The sequence below is a fragment of the Anguilla rostrata genome, chromosome 19, assembly GCF_018555375.3.
Source record: "Anguilla rostrata isolate EN2019 chromosome 19, ASM1855537v3, whole genome shotgun sequence".
Taxonomy (NCBI): domain Eukaryota; kingdom Metazoa; phylum Chordata; class Actinopteri; order Anguilliformes; family Anguillidae; genus Anguilla; species Anguilla rostrata.
The window spans coordinates 15,982,323-16,003,824 of record NC_057951.1 but is presented as its reverse complement, the minus strand read 5'-3'; the positions used below and the strand labels follow the sequence as shown (position 1 = coordinate 16,003,824).

General features: G+C 51.5%; 1 protein-coding gene across 1 annotated transcript; it reads left to right on the top strand.

Annotated features, from left to right (window-relative positions):
* The first annotated feature begins 1,688 nt into the window (after positions 1–1,688).
* Positions 1,689–20,361, top strand: LOC135245489 (cullin-associated NEDD8-dissociated protein 1). Its single transcript, XM_064318548.1, has 15 exons — positions 1,689–2,003; positions 5,514–5,657; positions 6,127–6,281; positions 7,045–7,168; positions 8,177–8,433; positions 8,657–8,762; positions 8,972–9,117; positions 9,505–9,797; positions 10,458–10,599; positions 11,439–12,932; positions 13,773–13,868; positions 14,364–14,533; positions 15,252–15,416; positions 15,576–15,683; positions 18,467–20,361. The coding sequence occupies exons 1-15, from the start codon at positions 1,936–1,938 to the stop codon at positions 18,689–18,691; spliced, it is 3,693 nt and encodes a 1,230-aa protein (XP_064174618.1). The 5' UTR covers positions 1,689–1,935; the 3' UTR covers positions 18,692–20,361.
* The last annotated feature ends 1,141 nt before the right edge of the window (positions 20,362–21,502 follow it).

Genomic DNA, 21,502 nt, shown 5'->3' with positions numbered 1-21,502 from the left:
GGCAGTACACGGTCTCCACTGAATATGAGCTCATAATTGTCATATTATAGGGGGGGGGGTGTTTTTTTGTGTTACAATTTCTTGTGTAACTCATGTTGTTCTGCACAGCTACTCTCAGTTTAAGAATGTTGTGCAAGAAGCACCGTTTTCTGAAATTTCTTTCTTAACAGGCTTTGAGAAAGCGGACTGAAATTGGATTTCATAAGCTCCAGGGTGTGGACCCACACTCACTATTCAGCATGTAGGCATTGTTAGAATCTTATCCTTGTTGTATAAATAGCAAACGGATGCTATATCCATTGCTAATTGTCACACATGTTAGTCCCATTAGTAATTCTGAAGCAAAATGAACAATGTTCAATGCATCATATAGACAGTGCTTATCACTATGCTCCAGAACATTCACCACATTCAGGGATTATCCATGGATTTTAAGAGAACCTGATTTCCCATTAAAGCTGAAAATACGTTTGCTACTCAATCTCCCCACTCCCCAATTAATTTCCATTGCTGTGAATTAGATCTCAGAATTATTATCTTGATTAAACATGTGTGGAATATTAATAACATGAAAGAGTGATGATATTATGTAAAGACAGTGGATATGTAAATGGGTCATGTATAACAGGCAGTAAAAGCTAATTATTACACTGCCATGGCTGAGAGAGTCCTCTGTGACTTTGACAGAAGGCTGGTTGTTCGGGTTTGTTTTGGTGGTGGGGGTGGGGATGGGGGTGGGGGGCTTTATTGACAGAGACAGGTAAACTTTCTGTTTCCATGGGCTGTGGTGTCTAAGGTGATTAAGCATGGATACGCAGGGGGAACGGATCATCCTCTAATGGCTACAGCGAGTAGGAGCGCATGCTCCAGGGTTCGGATCACTGAAAAGCAAAGTGAGCAAATGCAGATAATTTCACTGCACGTCAAACCTGTGGTGAGAGCTAATTAAGAACCAAGAACTTCACAGAACTGCAGAAAGTCGGGTACAGTGGAGGGGTTGCAGCAAGCAAACCCCACTTCACACTGGCCAATGCATGGCTTCACACCTAGTGGTGCAAAGAGGGCATCCTCTGGACCACAGAGCAGTGGTTAAACCTGATACGATCAGCTGAATCATCCTTAAAACTGTTCTCAGAGGATTTAACTCTCAATGGTGGAGGGTTGTGGTGGTGGTTCTGTATCAGTGTGCATTGCATTCTCCTGGCATGATTTAGGTGCACCCATACCCTTACATATCAAGATAGATGACTAGTGAGATAACTTTTATTGAAGCTATTCTCTTAACACTTTGTCCAAAATCAAGGCTCAAGTTTTTGTTTATTTCACTTTGGCCACCAGCCTATTTTTTCTGAACATACAGAAAAATCTAGAATTCACAGACAAAACACCTCTTTGGTACCTGTTGCTATCCAGTCTGAGAACAATTGAGGTACTGTACTTTCCGTTTCCAGCCTCTTTTGAAATAAATCGATCTATGCAGAAGTCTCATCGAGTTCATCGGTAAATCAGTCAAAGGCGAGTAATGTCATCAGCAGGAGGTTTCAGAATTTTATCCTCAAATTCAACAGAACAGGAAGCTGGTTTTCAGCGATTTCTGATTGACAATGCCAGAAACCAGTAGCGGAACCGCATCCCTTTGTATAGGCGTAGGCCCCCGCCCCTGCCCGGAAGCGCAGCGCAGCTCCACATTACTGCCCGTGCGCCCCTCTGCAGACCGCCCAGATCTCCATTCAAACACGGCTGTGTACCGAGTGATGACACTCAAGTCTCCGCCATTCAGCATCTGAACTGAGTTTCTCCCCCGAAGAATAAAACTGGCTGCGGAGATTGAAGGCACACTTAACCCAGAGCGAGAGAGTGGGGTGGAAATAATACTGTCCCACAAATACTGACTGTACTTCAAGCTTATTAGCTGAGTTACAACAGACTGCAAACATGGCGAGCGCCTCCTACCACATCTCTAATCTGCTGGAGAAAATGACGTCCAGCGACAAGGATTTCAGGTGAACGAGGTTTGGGAAATGCGTTCATTGAACAGAAGACCCGTGTTCTCGTAAATGTTGTTGTTTATTCGACCTATATTGTTGGGCTATGCCGCGACTGAGTACGATTAACTATGTAGCCAGTTAGCAGGCTAGCACTGGAAGCCCGAATAAGTAGGCCTCATTCCTCCGTTTATATATTGACTCTCAAACACAACATTCGTAACATTGCTAAACTATCTTTCTCCGGTTTGTTAATAGTGAGTTCCACATTAGTTGCGATGTATATGTTTACGACTGCTTTGTTACTGACAGCAGGATAAACATAAACAGGCATTTCCTAAAGTCACAGTCATGGCTAGTCATCGGTAGCACTGCAGTTAGCCGGCTAACCAAATTGTATGCTTCCATGAAGAATGAGATTAAAGAAAGTTGTGTTGAAGTGGCCAAATAGGAACTGTACTGTGATGTTCACTTAGTTAAATAGCTAGTTATTTGTTTATTCATTTTTATTTTACTAGCCGCCAAGCTAACCAGTTTAAAAGGCTATTAAAGAATGAATGTGAATAGCTAGCGAGTTAGCTGTCGGTTGAACTTGAATTTGTATCGTTACTTAGCACTGTTAAAGTTGGCGTTTGATTTCGGGAGTTCTGGGCTGTCGTGATTGTGACACTCGCATCATACTGATTCCACGTTATTGTAGTGTCCTTTAAATCAATTTTGCAATGCTTTCGTATTAATAACCGGCATCTCTGATCAATGCGAGTTAATACCGTAATTGTTTATGACATTGCTTATTTGCAGTGTCAGCAGTAGAGTATGTGAATGCGTTTATGAATTATCACTGAACATTAATTCACTCTTGTTGGTCAGAAGTTGTGAAGCGTGAGTAATCACTGCTTTGGGACGGACTGTAAACTTGGCAACTCAAAAATGTGTCAATGGTTGATGAATTTATTGTTGGTATGAAGGCTTACAGCTTCATACTGCAGAAGCATATGTTTAAATTGACTGAACATATTGTATTCAAATGTAGATATGAGACTGCATGCGTAATGCAGTTATGTGGGCTTTACCATGTGGCACCATGCAGTTTTTAGTGTGCATGCTGGATCTTTTTGGTGGAGTGATTAAAGGTGGTTCTGTAAGTCTATGCTGCTAGTGTTTTCTTTCAGTTTTGTATCAGGAACCAGTTCAGCCTCAAGAAACCAGGTGAAGAGAGTTAACTGTAATCAGTTGCTTTCACTGATCAATTAATGCTGATCAGCAGTGGAACGCAGCAGACTGTGGCTGTCCATGACCAGGGTTGTCTGCACCTGTCAAAGTATTTTAGACAGTACATTTTGAAATAGCATAAGTTATCTATTTCACTATTGCTTTTTGCAGCATATTGTAAGGGCCAAATGCCACATGTTTTTGACTGAACTGCTGCTTGTCTTCAAGTTCAATGTTGTTCCTTCCAGCATAGGTTTAATGAACGTCATTCAGAGTAATGACTTTAGTTTTATGACTGTGCAATAACTATAACATTTTACATTTTAATCAGTTCAATATTTGTACAGTCATACACATACAATTTTTGCTGCTATAATACACAAAAGGTCAAAAGTTAAACAAAAAAGAATGCATTGCATTTTTTAGCTGCATTTGAATATTGAATACGTGGTGCATTTTTAAAAAAATTAAGTAAACTGTTAAGAAATGTGATTGCATTAGATATTAAAGTTAATGAAGTTAGCTTAATTAATTAGACATGTGAAGTCCAAATTTAATATCAAAACACAGTTACACCATGCCCCAAATTTTATAGTTGAACATTTTTAAAGTGGCATATTGGAGGTGTAGCCGTTTCTTACGGTGAGTTTCACCTGAGGAGGCTTCACCTGCACAGTGCCTCTGATCTTAGGACCGCAGCGCTGTCAGCCACGTCTGATACCATGGCGTAGTCTTCATCTTTGCAGATGCTTAATTTGGTAGTGGCATGTGAATTTTATTTTAATGGGATATTAAGGCACATTCTAACTCATTCTCACTAGTGCATTAGAATGCTCTGTTACCCAGTAATGCTCATTCAGATGAAACCTTGTTCCTCCCATTCCCTTACTCCAGCCCTCTCACCACCTGTAGCCAGGTCCATATTCTTCCGGAAAGCTCCATTCCCCCTGTGACAGTGTGGAGGGAACCCTAACCCTCTTAGCTCCATTCCCCCTGTGACAGTGTGGAGGGAACCCTAACCCTCTTAGCTCCATTCCCCCTGTGACAGTGTGGAGGGAACCCTAACCCTCTTAGCTCCATTCCCCCTGTGCCAGTGTGGAGGGAACCCTAACCCTCTTAGCTCCATTCCCCTTGCCAGTGTGGGAGGGAACCCTAACCCTCTTAGCTCCATTCCCCCTGTGACAGTGTGGAGGGAACCCTAACCCTCTTAGCTCCATTCCCCCTGTGCCAGTGTGGAGGGAACCCTAACCCTCTTAGCTCCATTCCCCCTGTGACAGTGTGGAGGGAACCCTAACCCTCTTAGCTCCATTCCCCCTATGACAGTGTGGAGGGAACCCTAACCCTCTTAGCTCCATTCCCCCTGTGCCAGTGTGGAGGGAACCCTAACCCTCTTAGCTCCATTCCCCCTGTGCCAGTGTGGAGGGAACCCTAACCCTCTTAGCTCCATTCCCCCTGTGCCAGTGTGGAGGGAACCCTAACCCTCTTAGCTCCATTCCCCCTGTGCCAGTGTGGAGGGAACCCTAACCCTCTTCACTTCATTCCCCCTGTGCCAGTGTGGAGGGAACCCTAACCCTTTAGGGCTCCCCTTGAGCAGTGTCAGGCCAGAGGGGCAGTCCCGGTCCTGGAGGGCTGGTGTGTTGTGCAGGTTTCTGATTCCCCCAGTGACCCAGGCTGAATGAGCTAACTGGCTGTGTGCACCAGCACTGGTGTGGGACTCTTAGCTTAGATCACAGAAAAATGTTTCATGTAAGGGCATGGGAACAGCCTTTGGCTGTCATTCTCGCGCTTATCAAGAAACGTACTTAAAATGTCAGATGGCATAAATGTTAGGGTGAATTAAGCAATTGAGGCCAGAAGTTGGCATGAAAGCTAGAAACAGACACTGTGCTCTTCGCCCACCACTGGTCTAAGCAGACCGCGCTGGCCTAAAGTGCTCCTCAAACTCAGTCTTCTGGGCATGCCTAGCTATTTCTGACATAATGTGGCTTAAAAGGGTAAATATTCCCTGAAAACATGTAGGTGTCTTTTTAGGAAAAGGAAGAGCTTGTTAAAATAGTGGGATTGTGGTTCTTGTGGGAAGGATGACAAGCGTACTCAGGGGTCCCCCTGGGCTGAGTTTGGGGAGCTCTGGTCTCTGGGAGCAGGGCAGTGTTACTCCAGTGCTTTGTGGCCCTTATTTCAGATATCCAGCCCTTTCCTCTGTGCTTTTTATGGCTGTCCTCTGACCTTGACCGTGTGCAGCTGGAGCAGTCCAATAAAACACGCTGTGATTGGGTTTCCCCACTTCTGAGTGACAGGAAGCTCTGTTGCCTCCAGGTTCATGGCCACAAATGACCTGATGTCCGAGCTGCAGAAGGACTCCATCAAGCTGGACGACGACAGCGAGCGCAAGGTGGTGAAGATGATCCTCAAACTGCTGGAGGACAAGAACGGGGAGGTGCAGAACCTGGCTGTCAAATGGTGCGTCCCCCAAAATTCTCTTCAGTAAATGAAAATGTGTCAGTCAGTGAAGTGAATTAGTTTCCTGATGTAACTGAATTGAAGTGGAGCTGTCTTTGCTGTGTTGGGTTGTGGGTGTGTGTACACGTGATTGAAGCTACACCTTGCTGCCAAATCCACTCTGAAGCTTTTCCATGTTTTTATTTCACTAACTGATCCATTCTGTTGAAAGGAGTTACGCTAGGAGTGTAAAATTGTGATGAGTCAGTAGATTCTGTAGATTCCTGTGACACCGTGGGCTTGTATTCAGACGCTTTCCCAGAGTGACTTTAATATTCCCCCCACACCCCCGCTCCCCTCCTCACCCCCACACCACTCCTTTGCTCTGTGTGGTCTGTGTGGTCACTGGCTGTGCTGTGGTGGTGTTTTTGTTGCCATGGTGAGTGATGGTCTGTGTGGTCACTGGCTGTGCTGTGGTGGTGTTTTGCAGTCTGGGCCCCCTGGTCAGTAAAGTAAAGGAGTACCAGGTGGAGACCATCGTGGACACGCTCTGCACCAACATGCTGTCCGATAAGGAGCAGCTGCGCGACATTTCCAGCATCGGCCTCAAGACTGTGATCGGAGAGCTTCCTCCAGCGTCCAGCGGTAAGTCCCGCCCCCCGACTGTGATTGGAGAGCTCCCTCCAGCGGTAAGTCCCGCCCCCCTGACTGTGATTGGAGAGCTCCCTCCAGCGGTGAGTCCCGCCCCTCTCCTGCCGCGGACCCGAGTGCGAGCAACCCACAGCTCTCATGGGTAACGGAGTCTGTTCTAATGTTTAGTGAAATGTAGTTTTGTAGTTTTGGGAATGTATTTAAGGTGGTACCGAGTCACCCCGAACCAGGGGGCAGGTTTAGCGGTTGAGATCAGCGGGATAAGGTAATTAACGGAGTGCGTAGTGACTGCTGAGTGACCCTTATGATGAGCCGGTTAGCCCTGCCTGCGGAACGAGGAGCGTTTGGGTTCAGCGCTGGGAATGGGCCTGGCACCCAGCCAGACAGAGACAGAGCGCTTCTGGAGTTTAATTAATATTACATGAATATTCATTATGTGGTTATCATGGAAGCAGCAGTCAACCGCTACAGTTTTAGGTTCTTTAGCATTTAGTCCTGTGATGGACGTATCAGCTAGCTTAGGGGAAGGTGTAGAAGCTTCCTGTATGTGCCACCAGCGAGTTTCAGGTTTCTCTGTCTGATTTTACTAATGCTATGCGCTCACAGTAAAGCAGTGTAGCAAATTCCCACCTTGCGCATCCTCTCCTTACGTTCTGGAGCATGCCAGACTCTGACGAGGATGATGATGATGATGATCACACGCACTCTGCAGCGTGGTCCGTGCTGATCTGGTTCTGTCCCCGCCCCCCTCTCCCAGGCTCCGCCCTCGCCGCCAGCGTGTGCAAAAAGATCACGGGCCGCCTGACCAGTGCCATTGCCAAGCAAGAGGACGTGTCTGTGCAGCTCGAGGCCTTAGACATCATGGCTGACATGCTGTGCAGGTGGGGAAAGACCATTTGTAACACAGGCTGCTACTGTAGCACAGGCTCTGACTGTAACACAGGCTGCTACTGTAGCACAGGCTCTGACTGTAACACAGGCTGCTACTGTAGCACAGGCTCTGACTGTAACACAGGCTGCTACTGTAGCACAGGCTCTGACTGTAACACAGGCTGCTACTGTAGCACAGGCTCTGACTGTAACACAGGCTGCTACTGTAGCACAGGCTCTGACTGTAACACAGGCTGCTACTGTAGCACAGGCTCTCACTGTAACACAGGCTGCTACTGTAGCACAGGCTCTGACTGTAACACAGGCTGCTACTGTAGCACAGGCTCTCACTGTAACACAGGCTGCTACTGTAGCACAGGCTCTGACTGTAACACAGGCTGCTACTGTAGCACAGGCTCTGACTGTAACACAGGCTGCTACTGTAAAGCAGGCTCTGACTGTAACACAGGCTGCTACTGTAGCACAGGCTCTGACTGTAACACAGGCTGCTACTGTAGCACAGGCTCTGACTGTAACACAGGCTGCTACTGTAGCACAGGCTCTCACTGTAACACAGGCTGCTACTGTAGCACAGGCTCTGACTGTAACACAGGCTGCTACTGTAGCACAGGCTCTCACTGTAACACAGGCTGCTACTGTAGCACAGGCTCTGACTGTAACACAGGCTGCTACTGTAGCACAGGCTCTGACTGTAACACAGGCTGCTACTGTAGCACAGGCTCTGACTGTAACACAGGCTGCTACTGTAGCACAGGCTCTGACTGTAACACAGGCTGCTACTGTAGCACAGGCTCTGACTGTCACACAGGCTGCTACTGTAAAGCAGGCTCTGACTGTAACACAGGCTGCTACTGTAACGCAGGCACTGACTATAACACAGGCTGCTACCTAGCACAGGCTCTGACTGTAACACAGCCTCCGACTGTAGCAGAGGCTTGTTATTATTAGATTATTTTCTGGGCTGCTCTCAGTGCTGTGTCCCTGCCCCACCTCCTCAGACAGGGGGGCCTGCTGGTGAACTTCCACCCCTCCATCCTGAGCTGCCTGCTGCCCCAGCTGACCAGCCCGCGCCTGGCCGTGAGGAAGAGGACCATCATCGCGCTGGGCCACCTAGTCATGAGCTGCGGGAACCTGGTGTTCGTGGACTTGATCGAGCACCTGCTGTCCGAGCTGTCCAAGAACGACTCCATGTCCACCACACGCACCTACATCCAGTGCATCGCCGCCATCAGCCGCCAGGCCGGCCACCGCATCGGTGAGGCCCAGCATGCCCTCGAACCCAGGCCCAGAGCCTCGAAGCTGGGCCCAGGGCCTCGGACCCGAGCCCAGAGCCTTGAACCCGGGCCCAGAGCCTCGGGCCCAGGGCCTCGAACCCAGGCCCACGGCCTCGAACCCGGGCCCAGGGCCTCGAACCCGGGAGCCGCACATCTTTGTGCAGTGTGAAGATTATTTGAAATGTATTTTCTTGCCTGCTCCAGGTGAATACTTGGAGAAGATCATCCCCCTGGTGGTGAAGTTCTGCAACATCGATGACGATGAGCTGAGGGAGTACTGCATCCAGGCCTTTGAGTCGTTCGTCCGAAGGTTCGTCTCAGTGTCCTGTACGCTGATCTCAGTTCAGTGAACGGAACGCACACTCTGCTCTGTGGAGCTGTGTAAGCGGATCTGACTGCACTCCGATCAGTGTGAAAGACGTAAAGAGGGCGAGGGAGGGAGTTTGGGGACGCCTCGGTGACCTAAACTCAGCCCAAGCCCCTCCCCTGTGTGAGCTCCCCCCTGCGCTCCACCCACAGGTGTCCCAAGGAGGTGTACCCCCACGTCCCCACAGTCATCAGCATCTGCCTGACCTACCTGACCTACGACCCCAACTACAACTACGACGACGAGGACGAGGACGAGAACGCCATGGACGCCGACGGGGCGGACGAGGACTACCAGGGTACGGAACCCCCCCCCCCGAATCTCATTAAAACACACCTGAGCTCATATCAGAAAACCGATCTGCCAGCCAAGCAAACTGCTGCTTTCTCATATTAAAAACTGAGTCTGCTTTAGATACGGTGTTAGGGGCACTCTAACACAGTTTCAGTAGATACTGCGTTAGGGGCAGTCCAACACAGTTCCAGTAGATACTGCGTTAGGGGCACTCTAACACAGTTTCAGTAGATACTGCGTTAGGAGCAGTCTAACACAGTTTCAGTAGATACTGCGTTAGGAGCAGTCTAACACAGTTTCCTCTTTTTGAAGCTGTATTTTGCTAAATATATTTTGCCACATGACCACTGTTCCATCATTAAAAGCCCCTCTCCGTTCTGATTGGCCGCAGGGAGTGATGACGAGTACAGCGACGATGACGATATGAGCTGGAAGGTGCGGCGCGCGGCGGCCAAGTGTCTGGACGCGGTGGTGAGCACGCGGCACGAGATGCTGCCGGAGTTCTACCGCACAGTGTCCCCCGCGCTGATTGGCCGCTTCAAAGAGCGCGAGGAGAACGTGAAGGCCGACGTGTTCCACGCCTACCTGTCCCTGCTCAAACAGACACGCCCCGCCCAGAGCTGGCTGTGTGACCCTGACGCCATGGAGCAGGGGGACACGCCACTCACCATGCTGCAGAGCCAGGTACTGCACACGCACACACACACACCATGCTGCAGAGCCAGGTACTGCACACACACATGCACACACACACACACTGCTGACCATGCTGCAGAGCCAGGTACTGCACACACACATGCACACACACACTGCTGACCATGCTGCAGAGCCAGGTACTGCACACACACATGCACACACACACACACTGCTGACCATGCTGCAGAGCCAGGTACTGCACACACACATGCACACACACACACACACTGCTGACCATGTTGCAGAGCCAGGTACTGCCCACACACATGCACACACACACACACTGCTGACCATGCTGCAGAGCCAGGTACTGCACACACACATGCACACACACCATGCTGCAGAGCCAGGTACTGCACACACACATGCACACACACACACACTCACCATGCTGCAGAGCCAGGTACTGCACACACACACACCATGCTGTAGAGCCAGGTACTGCACACACACACACCATGCTGCAGAGCCAGGTACTGCACACACGCACACACACCATGCTGCAGAGCCAGGTACTGCACACACACATGCACACACACACACACTGCTGACCATGCTGCAGAGCCAGGTACTGCACACACAGTAGCAGTGCTTTGCTGTGGAGAGCTTCAGAAGGCTCGGTGATTGACAGGTGAGGTGTCTGTGCAGGTGCCCATGACTGTGAAGGCCCTGCACAAGCAGATGAAGGAGAAGAGTGTGAAGACCCGCCAGTGCTGCTTCAACATGCTGACGGAGCTGGTGAACGTGCTGCCTGGAGCGCTGACTCAGCACATCCCCGTGCTGGTCCCGGGTACGAGCCCCCCCCCCCCCCACATCGCTCCTCACACTCTTACAGCTCCCCTCCTTTCACTAAGACTGGCCCGGGCCAGTGGACCTCTCCTGCTACGAAAGGCAGATGGAATTGTGGGATGGTTGTTTGCATGATTTAAGATGTATTCATCTCTGCAGACTCAGCAAAGGGAGGCTTTCCGTATTTTCTTTTTTTTTTTGAAAACATTTTTAACTGAAGTCGTTGTGGTGCATTACAGAAGTGCTTCAGGCTGAGCAGAGCAGGACTCACAGGCCAAACGTGCGATCTGCTCCAGCAGGGCTGTGCGTTCTGCTCCATTACATTACATTACAGGCATTTGGCAGACGCTCTTATCCAGAGCGACGTACAACAAAGTGTATAACCATAACCAGGAACAGGTATGACGAAAACCCTAGAGAGAAGTACCGCTCCAAGTGCAGGGAACAACCGCATAGTTCAACTTGGACCCTATAGGTTAAACTGATTAACACAACGAGAACGGCAACAACGCAGTCTATGGAAAAAATACAAGCAGTAGTTAAGACAGTTAATGCACCTAAGTCACCTACGAAACAGCTGCCTAGTTACAACCCTAAGCTTACAGTCATTTACAGGGGGGTAGGGAGGGATGGGGAGAGGTGCAGCCTGAAGAGGTGAGTCTTCAGTCGTCGTTTGAAATGGGTCAGTGTCTCAGCTGTTCTGACCTCCACGGGGAGGTCATTCCACCATCGTGGGCTGGGCTGGGCTGGGCTGAGCTGGGCTGGGCTGGGGAACCTGAGTAAACACAAAACACATTTTAAAAAACGATTCTTCTCTCTGGTCTGTTGCTCTGTTTGTAGGCATCATCTTCTCTCTGAACGATAAGTCCAGCTCGTCCAACCTGAAGATCGACGCGCTGTCCTGCCTGTACGTCATCCTGTGCAACCACCAGCCGCAGGTCTTCCACCCGCACGTGCAGGCGCTGGTGCCGCCCGTGGTGTCCTGCGTGGGAGACCCCTTCTACAAGATCACGTCGGAGGCTCTGCTGGTCACGCAGCAGCTGGTGCGGGTGATCCGGCCGCTGGACCAGCCCGACGCCTTCGACGCCACGCCCTACATCCAGGACCTGTTCTCCTGCACCGCCCGCCGCCTCAAAGCCGCCGACATCGACCAGGAAGTGAAGGAGCGCGCCATTTCCTGCATGGGTCAGGTGATCTGTAACCTGGGCGACAGCCTGGGGGCGGACCTCCCGCCCACGCTGCAGATCTTCCTGGAGCGTCTGCGGAACGAGATCACGCGGCTGACCACGGTCAAGGCGCTGACGCTGATCGCGGGCTCGCCGCTGGGCATCGACCTGCGGCCCGTCCTGGGCGAGGCCGTGCCCATCCTGGCGTCCTTCCTGCGCAAGAACCAGCGGGCGCTGAAGCTGAGCACGCTGGCGGCGCTGGACATCCTGGTGAAGAGCTACGGCGACGCGGCCACGCCCGCCATGATCGACGCCGTGCTGGCGGAGCTGCCGCCGCTCATCAGCGAGAGCGACATGCACGTGTCCCAGATGGCCATCGGCTTCCTCACCACGCTGGCCAGCGCCCACCCCGACTCGCTGTCCAAGATCAGCGCCGCCATCCTGCCCGAGCTCATGGCGCTGGTGCGCTCCCCTCTCCTGCAGGGCGGCGCTCTCTGCGCCATGCTGGACTTCTTCCAGGCGCTGGTCTCCACGGGGACGGCGGGGCTGGGGTACATGGACCTGCTGCGCATGCTGACGGGGCCCGTGTACGCCCAGAGCGCCACGCTGGCGCACAAGCAGTCCTACTCCTCCATCGCCAAGTGCGTGGCCGCGCTCACCCGCGCCTGCCCCAAGGAGGGCCCGGCCGTGGTGGGCCAGTTCATCCAGGACGTGAAGAACTCGCGCTCCACCGACTCCATCCGGCTGCTGGCGCTGCTGTCGCTGGGGGAGGTGGGCCACCACGTGGACCTGAGCGGCCAGCCCGAGCTGCAGGCCGTCATCCTGGACGCCTTCTCCTCCGCCAGCGAGGAGGTGAAGTCGGCGGCGTCCTACGCGCTGGGCAGCATCAGCGTGGGGAACCTTCCGGAGTACCTGCCCTTCGTGCTGCAGGAGATCTCGAGCCAGCCCAAGCGCCAGTACCTGCTGCTGCACTCGCTGAAGGAGATCATCGGCTCGGCGTCCGTCACGGGGCTCCGCCCCTACGTGGAGAGCGTGTGGACGCTGCTGCTGAAGCACTGCGAGTGCACCGAGGAGGGCACCCGAAACGTGGTGGCCGAGTGCCTGGGCAAGCTGACCCTCATCGACCCCGAAACGCTGCTGCCCCGCCTCAAAGGCTACCTCCTGTCAGGTGCGTCCGTCCGTCCGTCTGTCCCCCCTCTGTGTGCGTCCGTCCGTCCCCCCTCTGTGTGCATCCGTCCGTCCGTCTGTCTCCCCTCTCTGTGTGTCTGTCCGTCCCGTCCCTGTGTCCGTCCGTCTGTCCGGCTCTGTGTCCGTCTGTCCGTCCGTCCCCCCTCTGTGTGCATCCGTCCGTCCGTCTGTCCCCCCTCTGTGTGCGTCTGTCCGTCCCGTCCCTGTGTCCGTCCGTCTGTCCGTCCCTGTGTCCGTCTGTCCGTCCCGTCCCTGTGTCCGTCCGTCTGTCCGTCCCTGTGTCCGCTCTCCTGCCAGCCCTCGTCTCTGAGCCCCAGCTGTCTGAAGCTGTGTTGCCGTCTGCAGGCCTGTGACGCTGAGCTCTGATGGTTTAAATGGTGTAAATGTTGGCGGAGCTCTTAGCCAGAGAGACGGGTTCGGCGAGAGCCGCGGTGCAACAGGAAAAAGGACCAAGGGCACTTCAGTCAAACAGGAAGTGATGTCACCGCTGTCGACATAGTCAGCATATCTGCAGTTAATTGAAGCACAGATAAAGAGCGTGGAGAGCGGGATGGGGAGTGTAGATAGTATCTATTCATTCCGCTCCGGAGATTAATGAAGGCATATTAACTGCAGTGAGTGATTTACACAGGGCCTGGGGTTTCCCCCCCCCCCTCCCCGTCCCCCGTCCCCGTCCCCGTCCCCGTCCCCGTCCCCCCTCCTGCTCTGTGTATGCTAGGCTATTAACAGTGTGAGGTATTTTTAGCAGGTATTGTTGAAAATGAGATTAATCACGTGCTTAAATGCCATTGGCTCAATCAAAAGTGTTTCTGTCCTATAGGATCCTCCTATGCCAGAAGCTCAGTAGTGACTGCAGTAAAGTTCACCATTTCTGACCATCCACAGACCATCGATCCTCTGCTCAAGAACTGCATAGGTGAGCCCCTTTACAGACTGAGTAATCCACCGAGAGAATCTACTGGGGTAATCCAGCTAATGCACACAGGAGACTACTGGGTAATCAGCTAATGCCAAAAGAATCTACTGTGAGTAATCCAGCTAATACACACAGAGAGAAATCTACTGGGGTAATCCAGCTAATCACACAGGAGAGAATCTACTGGGGTAATCCAGCTAATACACACAGGAGAGAATCTACTGGGGTAATCCAGCTAATACACACAGGAGAGAATCTACTGGGGTAATCCAGCTAATGCACACAGGAGAGAATCTACTGGGGTAATCCAGCTAATGCACACAGGAGAGAATCTACTGGGGTAATCCAGCTAATACACACAGGAGAGAATCTACTGGGGTAATCCAGCTAATGCACACAGGAGATAATCTACTGGGGTAATCCAGCTAATGCACACAGGAGAGAATCTACTGGGTGTAATCCACCAATCCACCAATGAGCTGTCGTTCATTCTAGGTGACTTCCTGAAGACGCTGGAAGACCCAGACCTCAACGTGCGACGGGTTGCCCTGGTTACGTTCAATTCGGCAGCGCACAATAAGCCTTCGCTGATCCGGGACCTGCTGGACACCGTTCTGCCGCACCTTTACAACGAGACCAAAGTGCGCAAGGAGCTCATCCGCGAGGCGAGTCTTCCTCATCCTCCTCTTCCTCTTACGGGTCACTCCAGCCGGCATGCCGTCCCATGATGGCGCTAAACGCAGGGTGACCTGGCTTTACCACGCAGACCCCAGCACCACAGACCCCTGCCTGAACACACACTGCCTGAACACACCACAGCCTGAACACACCACAGCCTGAACACACACACTGCCTGAACACACCACAGCCTGAACACACACACTGCCTGAACACACCACAGCCTGAACACACACACTGCCTGAACACCCCACAGCCTGAACACACACACTGCCTGAACACACCACAGCCTGAACACAGCACACTGCCTGAACACCCCACAGCCTGAACACACACACTGCCTGAACACACCACAGCCTGAACACACACTGCCTGAACACACCACAGCCTGAACACCCCACAGCCTGAACACCCCACAGCCTGAACACACCACTGCCTGGACACACCACTGCCTGGACACACCACAGCCTGAACACACACACTGCCTGAACACACCACAGCCTGGACACACCACAGCCTGAACACACCACAGCCTGAACACCCCACTGCCTGGACACACCACAGCCTGAACACACCACAGCCTGAACACACACACTGCCTGAACACAGGGTGTGTTTGGTTATGTATGTAGTGTTTGGTGACGGTTGTGTTTGGTGATGTGTAGTGTTTGGTGACAGTTGTGTGTCCTGGGCCCTGGTGCTGCAGGTGGAGATGGGGCCATTCAAACACACGGTGGACGACGGGCTGGACATTCGCAAGGCTGCGTTCGAGTGCATGTACACACTGCTGGACAGCTGCTTGGACAGACTAGACATCTTCGAGTTCCTCAACCATGTGGAGGACGGGCTGAAGGACCATTACGACATCAAGGTACACATTACAGCTGCTACAGAATCAGATCTGAACACACTGAGCAGTGTTAATCAGGAGATCTGAACACACTGAGCAGTGTTAATCAGGAGATCTGAACACACTGAGCAGTGTTAATCAGGAGATCTGAACACACTGAGCAGTGCTGTTTTCCCTCAGATGCTGACGTTCCTGATGCTGGCCCGGTTGTCCACACTGTGCCCCAGTGCTGTGCTGCAGAGGCTGGACCGGCTAGTGGAGCCACTACGAGCCACCTGTACCACAAAGGTACCAGCCCTCACCTGTGGCCTATACCTTTAACCTGCCCTCACCTGCAGCCTATACCTTTAACCTGCCCTCACCTGCGGCCTATACCTTTAACCTGCCCTCACCTGTGGCCTATACCTTTAACCTGCCCTCACCTGCGGCCTATACCTTTAACCTGCCCTCACCTGCGGCCTATACCTTTAACCTGCCCTCACCTGCGGCCTATACCTTTAACCTGCCCTCACCTGCGGCCTATACCTTTAACCTGCCTGTACCTGCAGCCTATACCTTTAACCTGCCTGTACCTGCAGCCTATACCTTTAACCTGTCTGTACCTGCAGCCTATACCTTTAACCTGCCCTCACCTGCGGCCTATACCTTTAACCTGCCTGTACCTGCCCTCACCTGCGGCCTATACCTTTAACCTGCCCTCACCTGCGGCCTATACCTTTAACCTGCCCTCACCTGCGGCCTATACCTTTAACCTGCCTGTACCTGCAGCCTATACCTTTAACCTGTCTGTACCTGCAGCCTATACCTTTAACCTGCCCTCACCTGCGGCCTATACCTTTAACCTGCCCTCACCTGCGGCCTATACCTTTAACCTGCCTGTACCTGCAGCCTATACCTTTAACCTGCCTGTACCTGCAGCCTATACCTTTAACCTGTCTGTACCTGCAGCCTATACCTTTAACCTGCCCTCACCTGCGGCCTGTACCTTTAACCTGCCCTCACCTGCGGCCTATACCTTTAACCTGCCCTCACCTGCGGCCTATACCTTTAACCTGCCCTCACCTGCGGCCTATACCTTTAACCTGCCCTCACCTGCGCCTGTACCTTTAACCTGCCTGTACCTGCCCTCACCTGTGGCCTATACCTTTAACCTGCCCTCACCTGCGGTCTATACCTTTAACCTGCCCTCACCTGCGGCCTATACCTTTAACCTGCCCTCACCTGCAGCCTATACCTTTAACCTGCCTGTACCTGCAGCCTATACCTTTAACCTGTCTGTACCTGCAGCCTATACCTTTAACCTGCCCTCACCTGCGGCCTATACCTTTAACCTGCCCTCACCTGCGGCCTATACCTTTAACCTGCCTGTACCTGTAGCCTATACCTTTAACCTGCCCTCACCTGTGGCCTATACCTTTAACCTGCCCTCACCTGCGGCCTATACCTTTAACCTGCCCTCACCTGCGGCCTATACCTTTAACCTGCCTGTACCTGCAGCCTATACCTTTAACCTGTCTGTACCTGCAGCCTATACCTTTAACCTGCCCTCACCTGCGGCCTATACCTTTAACCTGCCCTCACCTGCGGCCTATACCTTTAACCTGCCCTCACCTGCGGCCTATACCTTTAACCTGCCCTCACCTGCGCCTGTACCTTTAACCTGCCTGTACCTGCTGCCATACCTTTAACTTCCTGCTTTACCTTTTATGTAATTGCCAACGTACACCTGATTGGCTGCCCAGTCCTTTTGAATTCTCTGCCCACATTGACTTCCTCCCCAGGCCATCAGTGTAAAAGAGACCTGCCTGTGTTTAAAGCTTACACAAGTTACTAACTTAATGAATGGTGTGTGTTTTTTTGTATTTGTGTGTGTGTGTGTGTGTTTCTCTGTGCATGTGTATCTCTGTGCGTGTCTGTGTGTGTATCTCTGTGCGTGCCTGTGTGTGTATCTCTGTGCGTGTCTGTATCTCTGTGCGTGCCTGTATCTCTGTGCGTGTCTGTGTGTGTATCTCTGTGCGTGTGTGTATCTCTGTGCGTGTCTGTATCTCTGTGCGTGCCTGTGTGTGTATCTCTGTGCATGTGTGTATCTCTGTGCGTGCCTGTGTGTGTATCTCTGTGCGTGCCTGTATCTCTGTGCGTGCCTGTGTGTGTATCTCTGTGCGTGTGTGTATCTCTGTGCGTGCCTGTGTGTGTATCTCTGTGCGTGCCTGTATCTCTGTGCGTGTCTGTGTGTGTATCTCTGTGCGTGTCTGTATCTCTGTGCGTGCCTGTGTGTGTATCTCTGTGCGTGCCTGTATCTCTGTGCGTGTCTGTGTGTGTATCTCTGTGCGTGCCTGTGTGTGTATCTCTGTGCGTGTGTGTATCTCTGTGCGTGTCTGTATCTCTGTGCGTGCCTGTGTGTGTATCTCTGTGCATGTGTGTATCTCTGTGCGTGCCTGTGTGTGTATCTCTGTGCGTGCCTGTATCTCTGTGCGTGCCTGTGTGTGTATCTCTGTGCATGTCTGTATCTCTGTGCGTGTCTGTGTGTGTATCTCTGTGCGTGCCTGTGTGTGTATCTCTGTGCGTGCCTGTGTGTGTATCTCTGTGCGTGTGTGTATCTCTGTGCGTGCCTGTGTGTGTATCTCTGTGCATGTGTGTGTATCTCTGTGCGTGTGTGTATCTCTGTGCGTGCCTGTATCTCTGTGCGTGCCTGTATCTCTGTGCGTGCCTGTGTGTGTATCTCTGTGCGTGTGTGTATCTCTGTGCGTGCCTGTGTGTGTATCTCTGTGCGTGTGTGTATCTCTGTGCGTGCCTGTATCTCTGTGCGTGTGTGTATCTCTGTGCGTGCCTGTATCTCTGTGCGTGTGTGTATCTCTGTGCGTGCCTGTGTGTGTATCTCTGTGCGTGTGTGTATCTCTGTGCGTGCCTGTATCTCTGTGCGTGCCTGTATCTCTGTGCGTGCCTGTATCTCTGTGCGTGCCTGTGTGTGTATCTCTGTGCGTGTGTGTATCTCTGTGCGTATCTGTGTGTGTATCTCTGTGCGTGTGTGTTTCTCTGTGCGTGCGTGTGTGTGTATCTCTGTGCGCGCGTAGGTAAAGGCAAACTCGGTGAAGCAGGAGTTTGAGAAGCAGGATGAGCTGAAGCGATCAGCCATGCGTGCGGTGGTGGCGCTGCTCACCATCCCCGAGGCAGAGAAGTCGCCCCTGATGAGCGAGTTCCAGTCCCAGATCAGCTCCAACCCCGAGCTGGCCGCCATCTTCGACAGCATCCAGAAGGACTCCACCTCCGCCAACATGGAGTCCATGGACACCAGCTAAAACGGCGCCGCCTCCACCGCTTCCAAACAAACGTCAATAATCCTAAAAAAGAGAAAAAAAACCCGGGCGACCAGTTTATCGTTCCACGCATTGCACTGAAACTACAGTTTAAATAATAATAAAAAATTAAAAATGGGGGGATATAATGGAAAAAAGAATTTAAAAAGAAAAACATTGTTGAAGCTCCAATGCGTATCACTCTGTTCCTCCTTTCCCATAAACACGCGGTATGTTTGGCTACATGTTCATGGTTGCTTTTTTTGTCTAGTGTTTATAATTCCATGGGGTCTGCAGAGTACAGTGGTACTTCAGTCTGCCGCCCCCCCTCCCCCCCTCCCCCGCGGGTGGGTGGCACCACGGCGTTCGGCTGAGAAGGGTTGGTTTTGGCGATAGGGGACAGACGTTTCTCGTCGCACATTTGAGCGGCATCGGAGTGAAATGCAATGACAGGAGTGCAGGGGGGTTGATAATAATATTCCGCATTTGCCGTTGCTGAAGCATTCTTATTTTTAAACACTTCCTTTTTGGTTTGCCATGTCGTTTGCAGCAGGTTGCTGGGGGAGGTCGTTCTGTACGATTTGAGTATCATTTCTGCCTTATCCTTGTGTTGTGAGTGTTGATTGGCAGGCAGGTTGGGACCCAGCGTACGTGTGGTTTGTGAGATTATATTGTGGGCAGGCTTGGCACAGGCTGGGCGTTTGGTGGGAAGGACAGGATGTGCATCTGAACCTCGTTTGTTCAGACGAGTGAGTTATGTTGAAATTGTACTGTCTTCTTTCTGACTTACTATTTTTTCCGCTTTTCATTTTTGAAAGCAGGGAGCAGAAAAGCAGGGAGCAGATTCTGTTCCTGGTAAAAGCGTGTACAGTATGATCAGTGCGCTCTCCGCCACCATTAGTATTACTTTTAGTATGAGTGTTTTTTTTACTGCACGTGTTGATAGCTCCTGAACTTCACGGCACAGCGTGAAATGCCATTCAGAGTCCTCTGGAGCTTCAGGCAGGTGTGGCTGCGCCGGCTGTGTGGTTTCGGCATGTCGGGGAAACCTGAACTAACGGCTGGATTTCTCTGCCACGCTCTGACTGAACAGTGACAGCAGTGGTGTGCCCTGGCCCTCTCAGGAGTGAAGAGCTGTAGCGTTTGGTGTAGTTGGCTAAATCTGTCAGAGCCGTTTGAGTGCAGAACACCTGCAGTCCTGAAGCCTCAAATCCACTCCTCTTGGGGAGAAAAGAAAAAAAAAGGAGTTGGGTGGAAGCCCGTAGATTTTCACATTTTTGTCGTTCTCTCATCTCGAGCACGGTGCCATCCACGTTAGGCTTTTTGGTGACACCTGTGGTTCGGTTGATGCAAAAAGACTTCTTCAAATTTGAGGGGGTGAGGGAGGGGTGTGAAGTTACAGGTAACTCACCTTGAGGAGCTGTGAGCGTTGAAAGACCGCTTTATCTGCTTTTGTTTACTTTGTCATTCCTGTGGACGGTGTGCTGGGACCGAACGTGTTGCGGGAGCCTGGTCTGTGGTGCTTGGACCAGTCTAGCGAGCTTGGTCAGCGAGTCCGGCCTCTAAGCTGTAGAAAGCTGTGATGACTCATACATTTTTTTTCATCTATGAAGAGAAAAGAAAAACAATCCGCTGAGGAGAAATGTCTAATAAAAACTTCTACTTCTGCCTGCCTTCTTATCTTTATTTTATTTAACATGGCCTTTCCGTCACGACTCATTGTCCAGATCACCATGGTAACTTTCCTGACGTCAGATTGGCTGACCTGGTCTCACCGCAGGTCACCTGCGAGTTTTAGTGCTGGAATCTGGGTGAGAGTGTCATCAGAGAAAAGCCACAGGGGTCCCGTGTTGTTTGGGTCTAATTTCAGCCCTTCTGTAATCCAGGGATCCAGTGGTGGAAATGAATATTGATCACGTTAAGGAAATTAACTCTGGTGACGTGAATTCAAAATAAAAACAAGGACTTATTTCTAACCATTTTATACTGGGGAAGCAAAATGAATAGGATCAGCACTTATGGTATGGTAGAATAATTTTTTTGATTATTAAATTGCTGTATCAGTCTAAACTAATAACTAATTGGTTTGGCAAAAAAAATCTCTTGCAATGCGGTGGTAAAGAGATGAATTGTCGGCAGTTGATTTTACTCACCAGAGTATAGGGCAACGGACACAGAGTTTGACTTTCCGAGGAATCTGCAGTGTTTCGTAGAGTAACGTAGACTGGGGGAAGTTCTTGAAGGACAGGGATGGCTGTGTTGTCCAGATCACTAGTGACGTGGAGAGGTCGTCGGACAGTCTGCAGGATTGGCTGCCCATCTCCAGAAGCTCAGCGGGGGGAGGTGAGTAAACTGCTTTATTAAATCTGTAGATTGGTCTGGGTTTGCTGAGGTGACAAACTGCAGCCTTACTGTGGTGCACCTAAACGAGAACAAACGCAAAATGAGAAGAGAGCAGGTGCGGTAGGAAGGAGGGTTTCCTGAAGGAATGAGGGGTGGGGGAGTGTGAGGGGGTCCATTCTCTGGGACCTCCGGGTGCGGTAGGAGGGAGGGTTTCCTGAAGGAATGAGCGTGGGGGAGTGTGAGGGGGTCCATTCTCTGGGACCTCCGGGTGCGGTAGGAGGAGGGTTTCCTGAAGGAATGAGGGGTGGGGGAGTGTGAGGGGGTCCATTCTCTGGGACCTCCGGGTGCGGTAGGAAGGAGGGTTTCCTGAAGGAATGAGCGGTGGGGGAGTGTGAGGGGGTCCATTCTCTGGGACCTCCGCTGTTCTACCTCCATTTATTTCAGCTTGGCTGTTACACAAACCTGATTTGC